The sequence below is a fragment of the Aythya fuligula genome, chromosome 14, assembly GCF_009819795.1.
Source record: "Aythya fuligula isolate bAytFul2 chromosome 14, bAytFul2.pri, whole genome shotgun sequence".
Taxonomy (NCBI): Eukaryota; Metazoa; Chordata; class Aves; order Anseriformes; family Anatidae; genus Aythya; species Aythya fuligula.
In genome coordinates this window covers 5,569,450-5,591,924 of record NC_045572.1, presented here as the reverse complement: position 1 = coordinate 5,591,924, position 22,475 = coordinate 5,569,450, and the positions used below count along the sequence as shown (strand labels likewise).

The 22,475-nt window shown below is 36.4% G+C and overlaps 1 protein-coding gene across 3 annotated transcripts in view; it reads left to right on the top strand.

The window, feature by feature from the left end:
- The window catches only part of LCP2 (lymphocyte cytosolic protein 2), a 37,343-nt gene extending 15,455 nt beyond the window's left edge, over positions 1 to 21,888 (top strand). For 2 of the 3 annotated variants that reach the window (XM_032197252.1, XM_032197251.1), the window contains 18 exons: positions 6,000 to 6,065; positions 6,982 to 7,013; positions 7,914 to 7,948; positions 9,075 to 9,273; positions 9,943 to 10,043; positions 11,333 to 11,402; positions 11,604 to 11,687; positions 12,458 to 12,483; positions 12,570 to 12,589; positions 12,696 to 12,800; positions 13,679 to 13,709; positions 14,295 to 14,307; positions 15,326 to 15,446; positions 17,486 to 17,535; positions 18,292 to 18,395; positions 19,329 to 19,406; positions 20,384 to 20,539; positions 21,240 to 21,888. In XM_032197252.1, coding sequence (XP_032053143.1) covers positions 6,000 to 6,065; positions 6,982 to 7,013; positions 7,914 to 7,948; positions 9,075 to 9,273; positions 9,943 to 10,043; positions 11,333 to 11,402; positions 11,604 to 11,687; positions 12,458 to 12,483; positions 12,570 to 12,589; positions 12,696 to 12,800; positions 13,679 to 13,709; positions 14,295 to 14,307; positions 15,326 to 15,446; positions 17,486 to 17,535; positions 18,292 to 18,395; positions 19,329 to 19,406; positions 20,384 to 20,539; positions 21,240 to 21,362 — 1,414 coding nt within the window. In that variant the 3' untranslated portion in view covers positions 21,363 to 21,888. The remainder of the gene's footprint in view (positions 1 to 5,999; positions 6,066 to 6,981; positions 7,014 to 7,913; positions 7,949 to 9,074; positions 9,274 to 9,942; positions 10,044 to 11,332; positions 11,403 to 11,603; positions 11,688 to 12,457; positions 12,484 to 12,569; positions 12,590 to 12,695; positions 12,801 to 13,678; positions 13,710 to 14,294; positions 14,308 to 15,325; positions 15,447 to 17,485; positions 17,536 to 18,291; positions 18,396 to 19,328; positions 19,407 to 20,383; positions 20,540 to 21,239) is intronic. The other variant, XM_032197253.1, reaches the window with a different exon arrangement.
- The last annotated feature ends 587 nt before the right edge of the window (positions 21,889 to 22,475 follow it).

The window sequence follows — 22,475 nt, the reverse complement described above, 5'->3', positions numbered from 1 at the left end:
GAGGTTCTTGGACTGGCTTAAGGCTCCAGTTCAAAAGGCAGCACTTGGACACATGCTGATCTTCAGGTGTCTGCTTCAAGTAGCTTGATGAGGTGGAGCCATAATGAAGATCTCATATGATCAGTTTGATACTGTAATTGCATAAACATTTGAAAAATCTCATGCAAAGAAATAGAATAAACAGTGACACTGTATATTGATAATATTTGTAACAGTGGTGTACAGACAAAAGGGTGATAAACGTGTTGTTTTTGTTGTTCTGTTTTAAATAATTAACCATTCTATTAACTTGATGTTCAGTTTTAAGAATTAATATAAACAAATCAGAAACCACATATTCAGATACGAAGTAGCCAGTTACAGCATCCAAGTGACCTTGATTGTACCTGAAATGATTTAACCCAAAGTCATGTTAGGATTATAAATTTTTAGGTACCTGATAAATGCTTTGAACTGATTTTAAGAAAAGCTTATGGTTTTCTACATGTCCCTTCCAGAGCAGGTGATACAAGAGAAATTAAAGGCTGTCTGGTAACTTTTCTATAGCTAATTGCTTATTTATAACAGTAATTCAGTTTTAAGATTCAGTTGACTTTTTTTTTTTTTTTTTTTTAATCATACTCAGTATTTAATCTCGATTTTGTAAATCTTTGTACAAAACTATACCATCATCCTTAAGGCTATCATAAGACATATTCTGTATGCAAATTATTTTAATTAAAAAAAAAAAAAGTTAATAAGAAAGTAGTGCTTGAACTCTAGCTCAGTAGAAAATGTCACCCCAGACTATTTCTATTTGAATATATATGTTTCTATTTTAAGATGCAGAATATCAGCTTTAAATTGCTTGGTAACCAAAAACAAACAAACAAAATAAAAACACAAAAACCTTTTAAGAAAGCCTAGAGGGGAAGACGCATGAGGAGCGGCTGAGGTCGCTTGGTTTGTTCAGCCTGGAAAAGAGGAGGCTGAGGGGAGACCTCACTGTGGTCTACAGTTTCCTCATGAGGGGGAGCGGAGTGGTAGGCACCAATCTATTCTCTTTAGTGACCAGTGATAGGACCCGAGGGAACGGTGTCAAGCTGCGATAGGGGAGGTTCAGGTTGGATATCAGGAAGAGGTTCTTCACCGAGAGGGTGGTCACACACTGGAACAGGCTCCCCAGTGAAGTAGTCACTGCACCAAGCCTGTCAGAGTTTAAGAAGCGTTTGGACTGTGCACTTAGGCACGTGGTCTGAAATTTTGGGTAGACCTGTGCTGTGCCAGGAGTTGGACACGATGATCCTTGTGGGTCCCTTCCAACTCAGGATATTCTGTGATTCTATTCTATGATTCTATGAATACAGGCCATATCATAACTGTTTAGGAGTAGTTGCTATTCTATCAAAAGACCTATGTATATCTATTCAGGGGATCTACGCAGATATGCAATAGCACTGATGAACTATCCTTAAAGACCTGATAGTGCATGATTACACATGGTAGAACCCAGTTTGCAGGTTCCAGACCACAGAGGATTTTCCCTATTTCAGTTCTCCACAGAACAGATTTAGTGGAAATCTATGCCCCAGGGTATGTCCATCCATTATCCCCAAAGCTGCCACACTGCTGCGAACATTTAAGCAGCAGCAAAATCTGGGCCAAGTAACTTACTGGTAAGAACACCTAACATACTTTTCTCTCCCTTTTCCCACTCAGAATCTGAAATAAATAATCATGACACGATCATTAGCTTTAGGAATTGGGTTATCATGAACGTAGCTGTCATCCTAAATAAGAAATAGCACAGCAATTAACCTAACAATTACTTAGGTTATTAGCATCTCAGCTCATTTGCAACCCATTTTCTTCAAATATACAGTATGATTAACAGTTGGCATTTTTGTAAACTGTAGTGTTGTTTCTTCTCGAGCTCATTCATACTACTCTTGTACTTTCTACATTTTACAAAAGACCCATTTAACTTAATTTTAATAGCGCTATGAACACCTGAAGCTTCACAAACAACACATTGCATCCTGAAAGAGTAAGTGGTACACTAGTAAAACAGGAAAGGGATATATTTCACATGGAGCAGACATTGACTAGCTGTCTTAAGCAATAAATGAAACTCAGACACTAAGTGAAACTCAGACCTAATTATGAGGGTGTAATCAACATTTTGATAATAAATCTAATGAAACAAAGGGCCAATATACAACTTAAGGGACACATGGAGCTTTCTTATTGCTTACTATCACTATTGGCAGTCACAGAAGGTCATTAAGTTTATAGTTTTGGATAACAAATATGACTCTTGACCGATATTTGAGCCTGATATTTTAGAGACAGAACATGCCTTACTTGATGTGATCACAATTAATAAGCAAGGAAAAGCAAAGATCTCACTCAAAGTAATGTTGGTGGTTGTTCAATACCTGAACCATGATCTATATACTGAAGTTAATCTTTGTCACTCTTATTGTTTACTACCTTGAGACAAAACACTTACAAATTTTCAGTAAGTCAAGGTATTCATGCAGGCTATTGGTCCATTTGGCTATTCACAGTGGCAGGCTGATGACAAACCTGGGATTGGAGATTTTTCAGCCTTGGTCAGAAAGCTTATGACATATCCTGTAGTACTTGTGGAAATGTCCAGTAACAAAAAAGAGCACCACTGCACTAAAGCATGTATTTGCATCTGCCAGTGCAAACATGGTAAGTGTGTGGAGTTCTGAATGAGACATATTCAGAGCCTACAAGTATGGCGCAGTCTGAAGGTTACACTGCTTTCAGGAGAGTAAAAGTTGCAATCCTAAACATTAAGAAATCTACACAATACTCTTTTAAAAAGGTACACCTGGTACACCTAGAGTAGAGGTGAATGTTTGTGCACACGCTCTCTCGGGCAGGACACTAAAGGCAGTTGAACGGTTTGCAAGTTAACTGGCACTCAGTCTGTTTGGAAGCCAACATAATAGTGCTGTATCTGCCCAACACACTTCACTCAAAGGCCAAAACAAAGACTTAATCACAAGCTACACTCTTGAGAGTGTTCGGTACATGCAACTTCCTGGTCTCAGAGGACTTTGCCCTCCTTCTGTCTCATCTGTCCTAAGTCACCGTCTTAATATAGGTAGGATGGTTTCTGCTCAGGGCAACAACATCTACACTATACAAACAAAAGCCTTTTTCGGAGTACTGTTATTTATTTATTTATTTAAATTTTATTTAATTTTTTTTAAACTTCCTGCCAGTTTTAAGCTAAGTGCCTGTTGGAGGAGGTAAAAAGAGAAAGAGAAGTCTGAGTAACATTTTCTGCAAGTACTGTTGCCTTATCCTGTCTTATCATCCACTCCCACAACTCAGAAAGCAGTGTGGTTTTGGTACTTCCTTCCTCACATGGCTACAGACTCAGCTGCTCAGTGCACGTATCTTCTGTAATAAAGCTGCTTTTAAAAAGTTACCATTCTAAACTTTTCTTTCTTTTCTTCTAGTAACCTCTCTGAGACATTGGTTTGAACTATTTTAAATAAACTTGAATTGAATACTACACGCTGTACTTTAAGTAGCAAATTATTTTAACAAGCAACTTTCCCTTTCAGTTCTTCCTCAGAACTGGTTGGTGTAAATCCTCATAGCAGCCAGCCTGGGTTCAGTCCAGAAAGCTTTCAAACATTCAAGTCTCATTCATACCTGTGGAAGTCTGAGCTAAAAGAACTACGAGTTCTAAAACCTGTAGTCTTTACTTCTTTAGCAGAAACTAAGCACTATATTATGAAAGATCCTTCCTCAACCTATCCTACAATAGCAAATTAGCCACACACAAGTTCTGTAATCCACTTCTCTACAAAAGTAGACGTCCACATAGCGCACAGTTCACACCAAAACATTTCCTGATGTTTCACCCGGAATCTATTATTCACATAGCAACTTCCTTATCATCTGCAGCAGCAGGAGATTACTTGTACAGAAGAGTGAGGACTGCATCTGCATAAGGAAAAAAAAAAAAAAAAAAAAAAAAAAAAGAGAGAGAGAGGAGCCTTGGCATAGGACTCGGCAATTTTAGTCCTCTATACAATTTGTTTGGGTATGAGATTAATAACCAATTTTTTTGGGTATCATATTTAGAAAGCTGTAATACTGTAATCATTCTTAGATTGTTAACATTTGTACATGTATTTATTTCAAAAGGAGCAAGTACGACAAATTTTGTTTAAAATCAGAAAACTGCAAAGTACTGTCTTAGAAAACCAAAAAATATTCTTCCTCTGCCTTCCTATTTTCATACTTATCCCCAAGTCCCTATCCCTAACATTGAATTGCTGATTTTTATTGTTTTCAGACAGTATAGTCATAATTATTGGAATTTGCTTGTTACCTGATACTTGTTGGCAGCTAGATCTGCCTTCACAGCACTTTCCACAACCTGAATTTCAGTAAGGTGCATATCAGGAAAGCAACAAAGGCAAGAGCACAGATATTCGAAATAAAAGAAAGAATTTTTGCATGGTTGAGGTTTAAAAGAATAGTATGTTTTTGCTGGCTTTTTAAAAAATCATTAGAGTGCTTGAAAGCTTGTTTTACTTAAGTGTCACTACAGAAAAGCAGTTAGACATGAGAGATGCACAAACGAGCTCATTTGGAAAAATGTAGGGGTCAAAGTTGGTAAGTAGCAGAAAAAAAAGATATGAAACAAGAAGAAAAACAAAATAGACTGTTAACTGCCTGGCAGTTGCAAACAAACAACAATTTTATAATACTAATATAAAGTTTGATCGTCAAGATCTAAGATCTACAGAAAAAAAAAAAATCTGTACTAGCAAACAATAAAGTTATGGTTTTACAGAATGTAGAATCTAACATAAACGGATACGTTTGTTTCCTGATTTTTTCACAATCTGATAGACTTGAATAATATCAGCTAGAAGTAAAATGGGGTATTTTCAACCAGATGTGTGTAACCCTTTTGCTTTGGCTGTGACAGGACTTTCTGAGTGGGACTTTCCTAAAAAAAATAATAATGAGATTACTATGACTCATTGTAAGCTTTCTTTGAAATAAAAACTTTCTTTGAAACAAAGTAATCAGCAAGGTAAACTTCATTACTAACAGAGCAGGGTTGTATTGCTCTCAGTGGCCTTGATTCTCTTTCTCATTAATGACAGAATCCTGTAACCCCAGAGTTGTTCTCAGGGACTCAGTGAGTACAAAAACCTTCGCTCCCAAGTGAAGGGATTGATGCCAGCAATAAGAGTGCATGTTCCTGACCAAAACGTCTTTGCAGACTGTATTTCACTGGTTGTTATTCACCTCACTGCTGTACACAAACTGTGCATGAGTTTCACACAAACACATCAACTTGGAAAAATCTCCCTAGACATAAAGCTGTACCCTTTATACGCTTCATAAATATTTCTGCCCTGCCCTGCAAATGTGTTATAACATGAAACTGAATCAGCCTTTTCACCTCCTTTCTTGAAGGGATTCCTTCTTAGGTACATCCTGGCTGTGCAGGGAGGGAGACGAAAAGAATAGTCACAGAACTGCATTTTATTTCTGCTTATGCAACCATAGGCTTAGAAGAAGCTGTTTCCTCAAACATTATCTACTTTTTCCATGCAAAATAATACAAATGCAATCACTACTATTTAAAGCAGTGTTCTAGTGTGTGATGTCTGCCACACCCAATGTTTCTATGGCTTGCTGAGTTTAATGTTGATTTTTAAATGTGACCCAACAACATGTGATTTTTTTTTTCTCTGTAAAAAAAGTTCAGCTTTTAGGTGGATCTGCTATAGCAAAACTTTGCAATAAGGAGAGAAATTAAGTATTCTTACCACATTCTAAATAATACGCAGGAATTAAAAGATTTCATTTTGTAAAAAATAAGGGGAAATGGGAGGAAAGCAGCCAAGAAAGTGACTGACAAGTTTCAAGGATTTTAAAACAAACAAACAAACAAACAAAAACAAACAAACAAACAAAAACACTGTTTTTGTGTCTCTTTTAAACAGAATTGTAAGTAAATTAAGTCAAGAAATAAACAGAAATGAAGGAAGGATGTCTTTCTTTCCAAAATGGTAAGTGAAAAGTCATAGGACTTTCTTTTTCAAAGTTTTCAGCCGTATCTTTTCTGTACTGTTTTCTGTTCAATCAATCATACCTGTGTGTTGGAGGAACCACCTGGAAAGTAGCAAAATAAAACTCAGTTTTGTTAATGTTATTTGTTAAAATTAACAAAGCCTGAGCTCACGAACAGTGTAGATACTTCTGCAATGTCTGAAACCAAGTAACATATAAATTTAATATAATTTTACATCTGAGTAAATTAATCTTTAGGAATCTATAAAGCTTGGGCACATATCATTACATTAATGAGTCATCATTAACACATGTCAAAGAATCATATATCATTGTACTGTAAAATGCTTTATGATTTACTGAATATGATATTCTGGCAATAGGAAAAGAGCAAAAAAAATGCAATGATGTTGATTCTTTGGGTGGAGGAGTCATGAGAAAAGAAGAATTTAATACCACGAAAATCTAAGTCTGGTCTGGTCTACGTGACATGGCTTTCAGTCATCTGATGGCATGACTTTGTACCTTTGCATTAGCTAGAGTTTAAAACTTGAATTGAAAACCATAAAAATACTTATCAGTGCTACAAGGATTTATGAACTTGACTTTCAGCAGCTCCAGTGGAATTATTTAAGTTTACATTTCAAGGACTGATGCCTCTAGTAAATTTATTTACTAAGTCCACTTCTTTCCAAACACTCCACCTCACTGACTTAAAACTTTTTCAAGACAGTTTAGCCAACACTAGGATCCTGTGTGTGAAACAGGTATTTTGTGCAGAGTTAAACTCACATATCTAAATTTAATTTTACTGTTAAACCTAACCATTAGCTTTATTAGGATATATTTCTGTATACTTAAAACATTTAAGAATTGCAATTGGAAAGAACTTATTTGTTTGCATCTTCGTTATAGGGGCCAAACACAAAAGTGTCCTGAAAATCCAGGTAAGTGTGATAACAGGTAGTCTGTCTACAAATATTGTATAAAAATATTGAAATATTAAGATAATCCTCGCAGAGCAGAATAAGTGAAACAAAACAGTACAAAACAAAAAAAAAGGAAAAGAGAGCATGAAGAAGCAGAAAATTGTTGGTGCACTCTGCCAACAAGGATAGCAATTGTAGAACAACTAAGAAAATATTTTTTAAGAGAAAAGGTGGTGATGAAAGAAGAGAGCAGAAAAATTTAGATGAACACTCCCAAATTGCCTTTCTGTAACCCAATGCATAACATCAGTGCTTATATATACATTTGTTCCAACACTTCTGTCCCCTGCACCCACTCCTAGAAGCATCCTACAGAAAAGGGGCAAGCTTTCAGATGTCTGCCATGCCATGCTCTGAATTTTCATTTAAATTATTTTCTTATAAACCAAAAGCACTTAATACTTCTGCAAGATACCATGCTCTCTAGTCCTACTGAAATTAAAACCAAAACCAAAACAAACAAACAAACAAAACTACCACACAACTTTTGATATGAAAGCTATAATGGTATTAAAGAGATAAGAAGTTTATGCTCATTCTGAAAGCATTCTACTTCAAAGAATGTTTACAGCAAGAAGAGTTCTACAAACTTGAAATGAAAGCACATATATCATCTCATACAAGGAAAACTGTACTCTTAGTTTTGAGTAAGAATGTTATCTGTAGTATCTTTCATGACATATGAGCTACACATGTATGCCTGCCTGCCCTTAAAATGTCTACCTTGTTCCTGTGACATAATATGTTATAATATGTTCAGAATGTATGTGGGATCTGTTGTGTCCTTTTTGTCAAGTTATGTCTTGATATTTTAAAATGGTACATGCTAAAAATCTGTGGTTATACTTACTTATGCAGGATACGGTCAAGAAGATGGTGGCTGGTCTTCATTTGTGAGTATCACACTAACAAAACCTACTGGTTCAACAGATTTCTATCTAACAGATTTCTATGTTCTATCATTCCTCGCATTACGTACTTCAGACAGCACGGATGGAGAGGATAATGGCAGGCTGGTATTATGCTAAGGAAGAAGGGAAGCAGGAACATGAATGATTGGAGGAGCTGCAAATTTCTTGACTGAGAAAAGGGCCTTTGACCAGTAATATAGGGCAGAGCTTCAGAACAGCAGACTTGTACCAGTCATTCAAGTAAAAGCTCACAGACTATGACCAGCTCCCCATAGAACCTTAGCTGCAGTTTATATTCCTCTTTCAAGCTCTTTACAGAGGTGGCTAGTAAGGGAAAGGTTGTTGTATTATTCAGTGGCAAAATCTTGCCATTTTGTTCTCTACAAAGTTTCCTTTTTGAAAAATCCAATTTTTTGCAGCCATCTGACTGCAAGAATATTTTTTGCCATTCAACATAGAAAATGCTTTGCTAAGTGTCTTTAGATGAAGCATATACAAACCAGCAAGCAAAATTAATAAGCTGACTGATCTACAGTCCATGTCTATGAAGACTGCTCATAAACCAGTGCCAACGTTTTTTTCTGGTAAACAGGAGATTTACTGATATTTTAGGAACATGAGAGATAAAACTAGCCACCTGTAATGCATTTGGGCTAAGCTGATGCGAGCTAGTCTGGAAATTTCAGCCTAGATATCAGCGAAAATTTAAATAAACGTTTTCTTGTAAGTCAGGGTAGATTGCACAGATGTGTGCAGTGACCACTACTATGTTTTCACTGTGATCTTGCTAGGTCTGGTCAGAGGAGAGGAGCAAGATCTGTATCATAGACCTCACTTTTTTCTGGTGTTTTTCAAGTTGAGTTCCAGGTTGTCGAATACATACTATTAAGTAAGAATGAGTATCAACAGACAAGAACTGCTGCTCCAGTGTTCCTCTAGGAAGCACTGAATTGTTTGCTGCTGCCTTAACTTGTATGCTATCTAAAACAAAGACATTCAAAATGGCTTTAAAAACTTGATATCTTCCTGGGTGAAAAGTATCTTACTGCAATTTCCTTGTGGCTTTTCACAGAAGTAATAATATACATCTTTTATATGCATTTTTCAGGAAGAAGATGATGACTATGAAAGCCCTGATGATGATCAGGAAAAGGAAGATGAGGCTGACTATGAATCACCAACAGAAGAGCCCGAGGACGCAGAACATGACAGTGATGGCTATGAGCCACCTCCATCCAATAATGATGAAGCACACCACAATGTCATATTTCCTGCCAAATCCCTAGCGAACAACACAGATTATATAGGTAATTACTAAAAAATAAGTGCTAATAATAAATCATAAGTGATGTTTCCACATATTATCAACCGCATTTTAAGTGGCTGGTAATGGAATACAGAAGGTTTTACATTAAAGTGGTACAGACTTACTGCAGGTTGGTGTCTTTCTGACTTTGGCCTATGGTTTGGAAGCTGCCTGAAGTTAAAAATAAATGCATACCAATTTAGCTTTAGTAGCAGTCCCTTGAATACAGCAAGCTATGATAATAGCAGCAAAAAAAATAGAGAGAAAATTGGGAAAAGAAAGAGATCAGCTTTCTTTGCTTGTCATTTTTTTTTTGTACCTGATTATTCAGTAGCCTGCAGCTGTGGAGTAAAATACAGGAGTACAAATCACTGTCATTTAGATGGGCTGGTGTTTCACATAGACACTGTATGCATGCAGGAAATACAAATAAACAGTGTGAGCCAACAGCCCAGCAGATGCAGTCACCACCACCAAAGGGCCAGATGAGCCTCTAACTCCCAAATGAACACTGATCATAAAGCAACTATTTTGCACTAAATTAATGGTTTTATGACATATTAACTTAAAGTATGCAAATTATTGCAAGGGTTCTTTTTCGTAAAGATCCAATAAGAATAAAATAACAGAACTGTTTGCATAGTTGTTCAGTTTGGGATTTTTTCTTTAGACAGACCTTCAACAGCCAGATCATCACATCAGCCTCCAGTACCACCCCAGCGACCTGGCCCGTCCACAGTACCAGCCTCATTTGGGGGAAGAGGTGCTTCTGTATGTTTCTCTCTTGGTATTTCATAGAAAATGAAATATTTCATATATTTTCTTTGCCGGTACCTAAGTAGAAATTTAAGTGTAATGCTATTGTTATTCAGAGAGTGTACGGAGAGGAAGAAGAAAGTCTTTTAGCTGTTAAAAAAGTTGAACTCTTACAGGGTCTTTTTTTTCAGGAAACAATAAAATTTGGTGGGTTAAATATTAAATTGATCCACATTACTTTGCTGTTTCTTACACTGGAAATTTGTATCAACTTGTGAATGCCTCTCCCATTTACATTGGAGATTCTTAATAGATCCTACTTTGTTTTTTAATGATATTTGTTAAAAAAAAAAAAAAAAAAAAAAAAGGATAACTCTTTCCAAATCTTTCTAATTGAATTAAGACTACATATAAGGGACTGTATATTGAGAACTCTGATGACATACATATATTTTTCCATTTTTTCTTCCTTTTAAACCCTTGAAATTGGAAGCTATTGTGCTGTTCAAAACATGCATTGCAGGGACAATGTATGCCAGCACAGATGTACATAACATCTACCGATGTACACATGTAAAGGTAATTTTAGGATGCGGTAGAGAGATCTTTGGTCTGACCCAGTGTTACAGTTCACGTATATGGCACACACAGGACTCATCTAAATGTCATGAATTCTCAAGACTGGTGTCCTAAATTGCTGCATTATTCATCAGAATAAGAAAGAAGATAGGCAGGTGTTTGTCTGAAGAAATCTAAGTTTAGATATCAAAACATCCTCACCATTTTTGCTGCTTCTGGCAACATAATTCTATTTGACCCAGATCTCACAATAAGAAAGCATAGTCCTTTCTGCCCTGCTTCACTCAGCAACAATCATTATCACAGGGTTCATACATACTTCTCAACTTCGAGTTTACATCCAGTAATTTCAACACCAGATTTCAAAATTAAAAACCTGCTGCACCAAGGGGGAAAGCTACAACAGCATCATTGAATCTCTCGTTTCCTTCCTTTGACATATCCATGTCCTCCCCAAAGTCAGCATCCCACTAAAATATTCTCTGTGAGACTAAACAGAAGTAATTCTGCATCTGGAAAACATACACACATGCAAAACACCACCATGCATGTAGGTAACTCTTCAGGACTATTAATGACTCCTATCCTTCCTATATTGTGCAGAGACCTATTCTTTGTGCTGCATCATATACAAAGATTGGCAGATGTGGTGTTGTGGGTTTAATACACTAAAATTAAAATAGAAAGAAGATGGTGACTTTAACCACATGTAAAATATTTTTCAGCTGCCACCTTTTCCTCCTCTTCCAAGCAACAATGACTTGACTAGAGACAGAAATATCAAACCTTCAAAACGTAAGTACAGCTGTTTTTCTCTTTGTAAAGCTTTTACCACTTCACTTTTGCCTGTATCTCCTATCACCCCAGCTCCACCTTCTACTATTTAGACAGAAGGCTCACTTGTTATTCTCAGAAGTAAAACAAATTCATGGCTATGCAAAATAAAATTATATTGACCTGTACCAGCACATTGTCTTACACAGTTTTTGTGTTTAGCCCCAGCTCCTTCTATAGACAGAAGCACGAAACCCCCGCTGGATCGCCTTGCTCCACCATTTGAAAGAGAAGCCCCAGTATCAGGTCAGTATTTCCTTATGGTAACACTGATGGCTGTTTTTTTTTATTATTCAAAATTATGAGATTGAATATTATTCATGCAAAAGAGCAAGGCTCAAGCAAACACCTCAATCCAGTCACGTATAAGGTAATTTGTTTAGAAAAAAATAACGTGGCCAGTACTTACAAAGAGAGAGAAATCGTATCTAGAAAGTAGATCAGGACTAACTGAACAGAAAGACATTATGAAATCATCATGGAAAAAAAAATAAATACAAAATTACAAAATTTAAGTGAGCAAACAAAGGAATATTTAGCAGGTTAAAAGAGGAAACAACTTTTGCATACTAAGCTAATGAAACTCTGCATACGCTATTGTATGTAATTTATTATCCAGACTTAAAAGAATGCTGAGAACTGAAAAAAAAAACAAAAAACCACAGAAAACAAAATGGCATTTCAGACCTGAAAACTGTATTTTACAACGAAGCTAAGGAGACTATGTGATTACTCTGATTTTTATTTACTAACTAACCTCTTTTATTTAGCACATACTGGCATAGATTTTTTTAGTAATTCAAAGCTGAATCATAGAAAATATTTTTGTAAAATGTGCCACTTTGAAAAAATTGCAATTTTGCCACCTCTTATACAGCCAAAATCTACTTCTGGCTTATATCTCAGGAGACCTAGTGATTCAATCTGCAAAATTTTCTTTCAGTAATATTCAAAACTGCATGTTTTATAGAAAGTTTAATTATCTACAGTTACATTTTTTGTACATGTATTTTCAGGGAGGAAGCCAAGCTATCCTGATAAGGTAAGGCCTTTCTGTTTTGGTGCTTATGAATGTTTTTCACCTGTTTTGATACCCTTAGCTCTTAACTATTCCTTCTTGTTTTACAGCCTCTGACTCCACAGCTAAGGTAAGAGTTTTGCCTCTTGAAATGGGATTCTTGATGCCAATATTAGTCAGTTATTTCACATTAAGCCATTTTTTGTCTTTATTTCGTCATCTTGCTCCTCCCTTAGATCCCTGGGAGAACAGCTAGCAATGATGCCAAAACCTCCTGTCCCACCAAGCGACAGATATGAAAGAGGCAATCCAACTCCTCTAAGGAAGCAAACTCCTGTCAAGTAAGAGTTCATTTAACTGAAATTTAGTAAAAGCATATAGTAAATTTAACAAAAATACGGATAAGCTACATGGGATGGGAAAATTATTGTGAACAGTGCCAACAGTAGCTGAAGACATCAAAGTTTTGTTTCAACAATATTTATGGAATGTGCTGCATGCTACAGAAAAGTGTGAATGTGGTAGAAACTGTCTATCAATTCCTATCTGAAAGGGACATTACATTTGGCACAGCTCACTTCTTAGTAGCACAAAGAAACCTATGATCCATGTTTTTTCCACCAGACCAAGTTCTCGCTCTAAGAAACATTCATTTATGAATCCCATATCTATTTCGTGTAGGACATAAGAAAAAGAAAGGCCTACTTTCCTATTACTGATTTTACTAGTCTGGAAAACTCACAGCAAATATTATCTATAGCATAAACAGTGTTTTCTAGACAACTTACAGGCTGAACAGTGTGACTGAATTTAAAACAAAATAAGGAAGTAATTGAGATCTGGTAGTCAGCCAAGATAATTCGTCAGAGAAAAAGACTGGAATGCTCTTGATATGCTCCAGCAATGTTGTTGAGTACTATAAAATGTGTTTCAGACTTGAAACACATTTCATCAGTGTAGCTTTAATCTTATTCATTCAGAATATCGCTTGTTCATATAATCAAGATTGGCTAAGGACTAGTATACCATCTTAGATTATGTCTGAAAATCAGAATTTTAGGTACTGTTACAAGGAGAAAAAATTGCTTCCGCAGTCATATAGGACTGTAGAATTTAGTACAAATTCATGTCTTAGTTGAATATATAGCCCTATGCACACCAAATGAATGGTTAATATTCTATCTGTGATTAATGCTTTGTCGTCTCTGTTTCATTTCAGGCAGGGTTGGCCACAACAAAAGAGACCTGAAGTAAGTATAGTATCAAAACAAATTTGTAAATTATATGTACTACAATAAAATGAAGTACCTGTATAAGCTAATAATTCTGGAAAAAGTAAACTTGTTTCTTCATGCTTTGTAGTGAATGAGGATGGATCTTTCATTGCACACAGTTTCTATTTAATAATTTCCTCTAGTTCAAGCTCAGCTTATTCCCTAAGTACTTTATCTTAGATGATAGGAAGAATAAGGCCAGCATTTTTTTAATGACGCGGGAGGAGTGATTTTGTTTACCTCAGGTTTGAGTTTTTGATTTGGGATTTTTTAATACATTATTATTTTTTATTTAGCATATGCTGACCTAAGAATTTGGGATTTTTACTTAATTGTAAATAATGGTTGTACCTTAACACAAAAACTGTAAACGTTATTTGGTGTTGCATGAAGACAGAAACCCCAGCATTTTAGATGAAAGTGACAGTCTACATATTAGATTCTTAGGATCCTTAGTATGCTCAAAATTCACAAACTTCCAGGTCTTTGTATTGTAAAAGATAAATATTACGAAGAACTCTGCTATAAGTTGCTAACATTTGTTTTCTCTTGGTTCCCCAGGAAGAAGAAGATGGTAAGTATTTCTACTGTGAAGTCTTTCTTTGTTTTAGCACTACAAAAATAGTTTCCAGAGCTCTTTCTTTAGAGCCATGTAAAAAACTTGGGTGGTATCTTGACAGGCTGTGGAATGCTTACAATGTACCTTGTGCAGATTTATATAGCAAAGCCACAAAACACAGGAAATCAATAGCTAATAGCTTTCCCCGGTCAGTCAGTTACAAGACAGCAGAATTTCTTACTTTGAAACATCGTATATTTGAGACTTGTAATCTGCACACAGCATCAAACAGCTAGGCATGTTTTCAGTTTTCAACAAAATGTTCAGTAAAACCCTGCTAGTACTAGTCTTCTGTGTAACGGTACTTACTCTAAGGAACAGAACCAGAACTTGTTTCATTTAATAGTACTATTCATGAATTTCTTAACAAGCCTGGTTCCTAAAATAAAATTTGTAAAGTGAATTCATAGCAGAAGCAGAACATTCGGCCAAGTCTTTACAGCCTACCATTTCCTCTAAGACTCCATTAAGAATAGGGCGAAGAGCACAGTTAACCTGTTCTCTTTTTACCAGTAGTGAAGATCTGAAGTGTAAAAAAATGTTTCAGTTTGATGATGTTATGATTATATGGGAGAAATGTTCATTAATATGGGAGAAATGTTCATTCATAAAGGAATGAAGTTTAAAGAGATGACCTCAAATCTGCTATTCAGAAGCAGCACAACAGAGAGGACACACTGTCACGCTTCACCTTCAGTTTTATTGCAGTTAAGCTGTTTGACTTGTAGCTTTAAAAAATAGAACTTAAAAAAACTAAATGCTTATGTCTACTCCAAATTATTTTCATTTAATTTTAAGCTCTCAGTTGACCATATGACGTTGCAACCCGTAACTAACATATCAAAGACTTTTTAGAAAACATTTTCCTCCATTATGTTTATCTAACTAGACAGCAGTAATGTGCCAGGATTTCTTTAACTCATTTAAGAATGTCTCAGATAGGTCTTAAGTTTTCTTCTCCTCTTCTCCACAGCTGCACCCCAAAGAGCAGTGCCACAGCTATCTTTGCCCCCATACAGCTCCAATACATTCCCATCAAAATCTATCAAGCCTCCACCTAAGCCAGGATCCAACAGCATGCCTGGTGCAGAAAGGTGTGTATCACTCATTGTATCATTCCTTTGGAATTTTAATCTATTTATATATATATATATATATATATATATATATATACATACATATATATGGCTACAGGGTGCTCTGGGGAACGCAAGGTAACTACTGTAAGAAGTCATTTTTGAAGCTGCCCCCTTGCCTCAACTACACGCTAATTTGTGGTGTTCCTACTACCAAGAAGAATCCTGAATAGAATTGAAGTTCTGTGTTCAGCAGAACAGTTTATACCAGACAACCAAGACATAACGCACACTCCCATTTTTAAGTCAAGGAATATTTCAGGGCCTACATAGTTTCCATTTGTAAGACATCACTCCTGCTACCTGCAGGACCCTTTCATTAAATGTTAGTTTAATTGTTAATTAAACTAACTTATTTAAAACTGTGGTCTTTGCTGCAAATACAACTTTTCCTACCTACAACATCCATGTATTAGACTATGTCTTCATTTCCAGAATGGAAGTTCCCTTAATTAAATTTTGATTTCTGATGAAGTATGCAACAGCCTTTGATGACTAAGAGTGGGCTCCTTGAGTCTAAGTGTGAAGTACATAGTTTAATCTCTGTTTTTTTTTGTAATGGTTCTTTGATGAATCCCTCCCATTTACCAACATCATCTGGAACTGCTGACACCCAAGTAGAAATAATATTGCAGTAGCAATAGCAAGGTCATATGAACTGTTTCCACAATGAACACTTCTGCTTATATTCAAACAGTGTTGTGTAGTTTTCTATAGCAGAAGCTCACATTCGGCTGATTCTTTCCCATGAATCACAAGTTGTGATAGGGTGCCCCTGTTCTGCAGCATTAATTAATATATTAATCCCAGAGCTTTTTGTGCAGTTCACTAAAACAGAATAGAAATATGGTTCGTAAAGGAAAAAACTACAGGTGATTTATAACCAGTTGGGTGAAGCAATTAAAAATAAAAATAAAGACCTCTGGATCATAAAAAAGGCCATAAAAAGGAATTGTAGGTTTTCTAACCAATAGCAGAAAAATGAAGCAGAAGAAGGAAAGTAAACCAAACACAGGCACATGGAAGTGTTATGATGCTCTGGGTATGAGCTCAGTGCCACTGTCAGATAATATCTTACACATTCACAGAGAGGCTGCAGTGGCCATCTGGAGCCCCTGGTCAAGCATGGCCACCTAGAGCTGGTTGCCCCCAACCATGCCCATCCAGCTTTTGAATATCTCCAAGGAGAGAGACCTCGCAAGCTCTTTGGACAACTTATTCCAGTGCCCAGCCACCCTCAGATTAAAGATGTGTTTCCTGATGCTCAGATGGAACCTCCTGTGTTTCAGTTTGTGCCCACTGCCTCTTGTCCTGTCTCTGGGCACTACTGAAAAGAGCCCAGCTCCATCCTCTTTGCATCCTCCCTTCAGGTTTTTATATGCATGGAGAAGATCCCCCCGAGCCTTCTCTTCTCTAGACAAACCAATCCCAGTTCCAACAGCCCTTCCTCACACGTGAGATGCTCCAGTTCCTTACCATGTTAGTGTGAAGGGTCCTTCACTGGACTCTCCAGTAGCTCCATACCCACAGCTGCAACATTAATGATGAGAAACTGCTCTTTCCTCCATAATGTTAAAAAACCTACAAAGTTACTCTGTAACTGGGACTCCAAAGAAACAAACATCTATCAAGCTGTTGCCTCTGCTTCCTGCTTTAGGGGAATAATGTAGCCAGTTCCTGTGAAAAGTCAACAAGATGAAGTAGTTTTCTTCATTAATCCTGACACAGAAATCTTGATAGCCTGCTAGTGACTCTGGCTACTTCATTCCCGGATACTGAGCTCCAAGTAATTTTAATGGTGGATATACTTACAAAAAAAAGAATGAAAGAAAAATGCAAAGAAGGAAGAGAAAGTTGTCCTCATCCTTCATAGGACTCAAGAGGATATCACATTCTGTAAAACAGGCTCACAGTTCAGATCAGTATTTTACAACACAGCAATCTTGTATATCCGTGTCATATTGTACTTACTATTTTTGTTGTTGTTTCTACACCAGTGCTAGAAGCCTGTCTGCAAGTGGCTCTCTACCACCTCGCTTCCCTCTAGGTTTGTATCCTGCATTCCTTGATTTTATGTACAATGACTGAAGGTTGCAAGGCAGTTTGAGTGCATTAATCTGAATCTAGGATGATCTTCTCCCATGAAGTTTGAGCTTACAGTCTAGTTAAATCATTGCCAAAACTTCATATAAGTACCTTTTTAAATATAACTAACACTGTTGAAAGCCAAATAACACTGCCTAGAAATCATCATAGTATACTAACAGTCTCGAAAAAGGGAGAAAATGCTTTCCATGTAAAATATACTGCATCTTGTAAAAGTAAGCCAAAAATAAAGGAAGCTTAGAAAGCAATTTTTTTTAGAAAAAATGATTTTTGCATATGGTAACACCTGCCAATGTCTTACAGTGACATTTTTTAGTTTCTTGCTAAGAAGGCAAGGAATCTGAAGAGGCAATATTAAATTTGTCCCTAAAGAAATTGGAGATGCTCTCAACTAAGTAACTAGTACAGAAGCTAAAAAGATGCAACCTATATCTCAAGTTCATCTGAGTTTAAGGTACTATGAACTACGAGAGTTCAGTTAGTGTCCCTGTGCACCAAGGAACAATTTATATAAGGAACTTAGATTTCATACATCAGCCTAAATCTGATTTCAAATCAATTCAAAATGCCTCAGTATCAGAGTGATACAAATTCTTCATGCCTCACAAAATCAAGATTCTATACCATATACCATTTCCCAGATGAAATTATTTCCTCATTTCAATATTTTTTCTATTCTTATCTGACAACTTCAAAGGCAACAACAGCAGATCTCCGTCAAGAGGGACAGCTGATATAAGACCTCCATTGCCCATTCCTAGCAGACAGACTGCTCAGCACACAAACACGGAGGAAGATGAGGTACAGAAACATCAGAAGTATTAACCATAACTGCTAAATACATCAAATAATCTGATTTCAAAAGCAAACTGTTTTCAAAGTAGTTTTTCTAGTTAGTAGCCATTGTCAGGATGTTAGTAGGTGTTTGCAGTTTCCTCTTCTGTGTCAATATTTAGTGCCTTTTTTTTCTGTCTCTGCCAAGTAAAACAATAGTAAAATGCAGTAGAACAAACTAAGAGAAATACTTGTTTGCTGGATAACTTGGTTTTAAACAATTGTCTTCAAATAGCATTACATATTAATTTCTCTTTCCACAAAACCTTGGTAAGTAGACAATTCATATACTTTAACCACTTTATGTGCATTTTTGTTTCACATTTCTTTAAACATGGCAAGTACAGCGCAAACCACTCCTGATGTGGCCACGTATGGTTGCCCAGTACTGTTAAGTTCACAGGAAGTCTGTGCTATTGTCTCAGATGATTGTTAAAAAAAAAAAAAAGGGGGGGGGGGGGGAAGGTGACAGGAGTGGGGGGAGAGAGAGAAAGACAGGATGTCAGCGCAGTAGCGTCCCAGGCAGAGGGGTTGTAACTAGATGATCTTTAATGTCCCTTCCAACTCACAACCATTCTATGATGCCATGATTTAAAATCTATTTTTTACTGAAAATATCTGGAAATACCAGTTTTCCTACCTTACTTGCAGATATTTAACAGGTAGGTCTGTAATACTTCCATAATTTTCGAAGTGATTAAATCACTTTAAAATCTTTCAGTGTCACTTACCATATACTACTATATGCTAGTATGATCCCTAAAGCTCATACATTCTGCACATAAGTTCCAATATCCCTCACATTCAATTTTCTCTCTACTTATTAGAATGTTGTTAACATCATAAATTAGTCCATTGACAGTTGACTTTCTGCTTTCTTCTCTCCCACAAAAAATACAGGATTCATTAAATGATGAATGGTATGTTGCTTATATTAGCCGGCCAGAAGCAGAAGCAGCTCTTCGAAAAATAAACAAGGTACTCTTTAAACTGTTGCGGGTTCTCAGCACCTCCTTAATAGCCTAGCTAGATGTCCCTGCAGTCATATAAGAAGAGTGAAAGTAAACTGCACCATAAGGTTAAGCTCCATTTAGACATAGACTTTTATACTGGGGGGTTCATCCTGCATATCTTTACCCACATAAAAGTTAGGCAGCTAGATTAAACCAGGCTGTTGTTGTTTTTCATAGCCCAAGGGAGCAGTTTCATCTTGCCTATCTTAGGAGGAATGACGTTCTCTGGAAAGAGTTCTTTGTCACTATTACAGAGTTTGTCACAAATTCCAATTTTAAGCTTGAATTAGATGAGTTGAGTCCTACCCTTTTCTAGGCCATATTTACCAGCAAAATGAAGTACAGATTCAAGCACGTGAAACCCAGGCTTAAGCAGAGATAAAACAAATGATATCTCATCTACAATTATGAGAAATCTGTTTAATCTGTGATGCCTCACAGCACATGCAATGGTTTGAAGTTGCCATGTACAGCATTTCAATGACTTGTGCTAAGGTCTAGCTTATAAGACCACATCCAGTGCCTTTCAGACAGGTTATTTTAAGGGAAGATTTTTAAAATCTGAAACCAAGAAAAGCAGAAGGAGAAAAAGAAAATATCCTTGGCTCTACCAAAATGACACAGCCACAATCACTATTTTAGGCTGCCTTTAAACAGATCACAGAGGAATCTTGATTTAAATTTACCAGGAGCTAAATTGTCTTCTGGCTGAAGCGGAGTTAGGCCTTTCATATTTTACGTCCTCCATTAGTGGCATCTCTCCCTCATACGACACTAGCCCTCTCTAAATATCTGCACTTTGCATCAGACAGTGAATATTTTAAATAGCAGATTTCACAAAGAAAAAATCCTTAAAAGCATGAGTGATCTATTTAAGGCTGTTGTGCAGATCAAAACCAGAAGCAGCATTTATTTGTCATCTTCCATTTTTTCATCTTTCAGGATGGAACCTTCTTGGTAAGAGACAGCTCAAGAAAAACTGCTACTCATCCATATGTACTGATGGTGTTGTACAGAGATAAAGTATACAACATCCAGATTCGTTACCAGGAGCAAAATCAGATATATTTGTTAGGAACTGGCTTAAAAGGAAAAGAGGTACTGTGCGTTTTTTCACACTACTTCCCTTCATCTTGAAGTGCCTCCTGTCTCATTCTCTAAGTGTCAGGCTACTTAATCTAGCAGCTATTTTAATCCATTGAAATTCTGCTTATTGTTTTACAGATATACCTACAATTGTTACTTCTGAAAGGAAAATCAGATTCTCCTGTTTGTACTCATGGAGTGAATTCATAGCCTTAGCATACAGCTATTAGAAATCAATACAATTTGTTAGGGAGTGTTTTCTTACCACTAAGACACCAGATAATGGAAATACACGACTGAGAGCAAATCCATATCTGCCAACTTGACTGCCTTGCTTCAGATGGTTAGCTTACTCACATCCTGTACTACTGCACGGGATTTGCTGGTGTCAGACACACTGGTCAGCACATATACTGATTGAGTCCAAACTCTCTGAATTTATGAGTCAACTTCATCATGTCAAATACACCACCACCGTGTATTAAACATGCTGAATCTGCATAAATTCATTATACAACACATCTTCAGTAGATCATACACATACATCAACATAACTACATATTAGGTCAGGAAGAAAGACAGCTGACCTGATGATATTTACTGGACCTTATAAGATACCTCTTGTAAAGAAAAAAGGTTTCTAAACTGAGTTAACTAATCGCTAAGAATTCTGACACTTTATCCATTACCTTCTTATTTTTCCATCCCACAGGATTTTTCATCGGTAGCAGACATCATTGATTACTTCCAAAGAACACCTCTTCTTCTGATTGACGGAAAAGACAGGGGTTCAAGGAACCAGTGCATGTTAACATATGCTGCAGGACATATTTAAACGAGACCCTAATGAAGATCACATGAAGGATCAAAGTCTACTAAAGTCTGTAAACCTAAGGATACTTCCTTTTTCAGTGAACTAAAACCATGAAGAAATCATTAAAAATACTTTTAATTTTAATGAAAAGGGACAATGTTGTTATTTTTAAGTCATGCTTTAAATGTAGTACTCTATAAATATGATTTTCCTACAATATATTTATTTCTGTCCAGCAACCATAGAGTACACAAGAATTCATTCAGTGAGGAAAACTATCTTCCAACAAATGTGTATCTTCCTGAAACGATTTCCAAACCACATTAGAGGACTCATGAAAGATACACCAATACAAGTCTCTGGTTTCAGAGGAGAAAAAAAAAAAGTAACCTATTTTTCAGATTAGAATTGCAGCAGCAATTCTATTATTTAAAGTGGTACATACCACAGAAGCAATAACCAAAACAAAGTTGAGAAGTAAACCAAAAGCAATAGTTTTTTGCTGTTGTTGTTTTTTTGTTTTGTTTTGTTTTGTTTTTCTTCCCCTGCAATCCACCTCCAAATAAATCAATAAATCATCCAACTATGGGCATTTCTGTGAAAACACTTGGACTCCAACCTGCCAACCTGGACCTTAAAGACAACTATCTTTCAGCAAGACACAAAAATTTTGTGTGTTGCTCGATTTTTCTCCTCAATTTTTCCCCTTGAATCCCCCTGCCTGTCAAGATCTGTGTTTGTGTTATTCAGCTATGAAACTGTACTTGTTCACAGTTTTCTAGAAAAATAAAATATCTACAGATAACATCTTCCACCTGCCATACAACTGATGATTCATGAATGGCACCTTAACCCATGAAGTGGAGTTATCTCCTACGATCATCTAAACTCAGCAACAAGATTTTCTCTACTAGCACAGACATCTCTTTAACTGTATCTCTTTGACTCTAAAATAAGCCACCATTCTTTTATAGGAGACACATCAACAAGATTATCATCATGTGATTATTAATTGCAAGACCACACCCAAGGCCCTTAGCATACAGATATAATTTGGATGAAGTTGGTTTCTCCTATACAAATGCTTTCTGTTTTTACTGTGTTCTTTCAAGAAAAAACAATATTCTCAGTTCT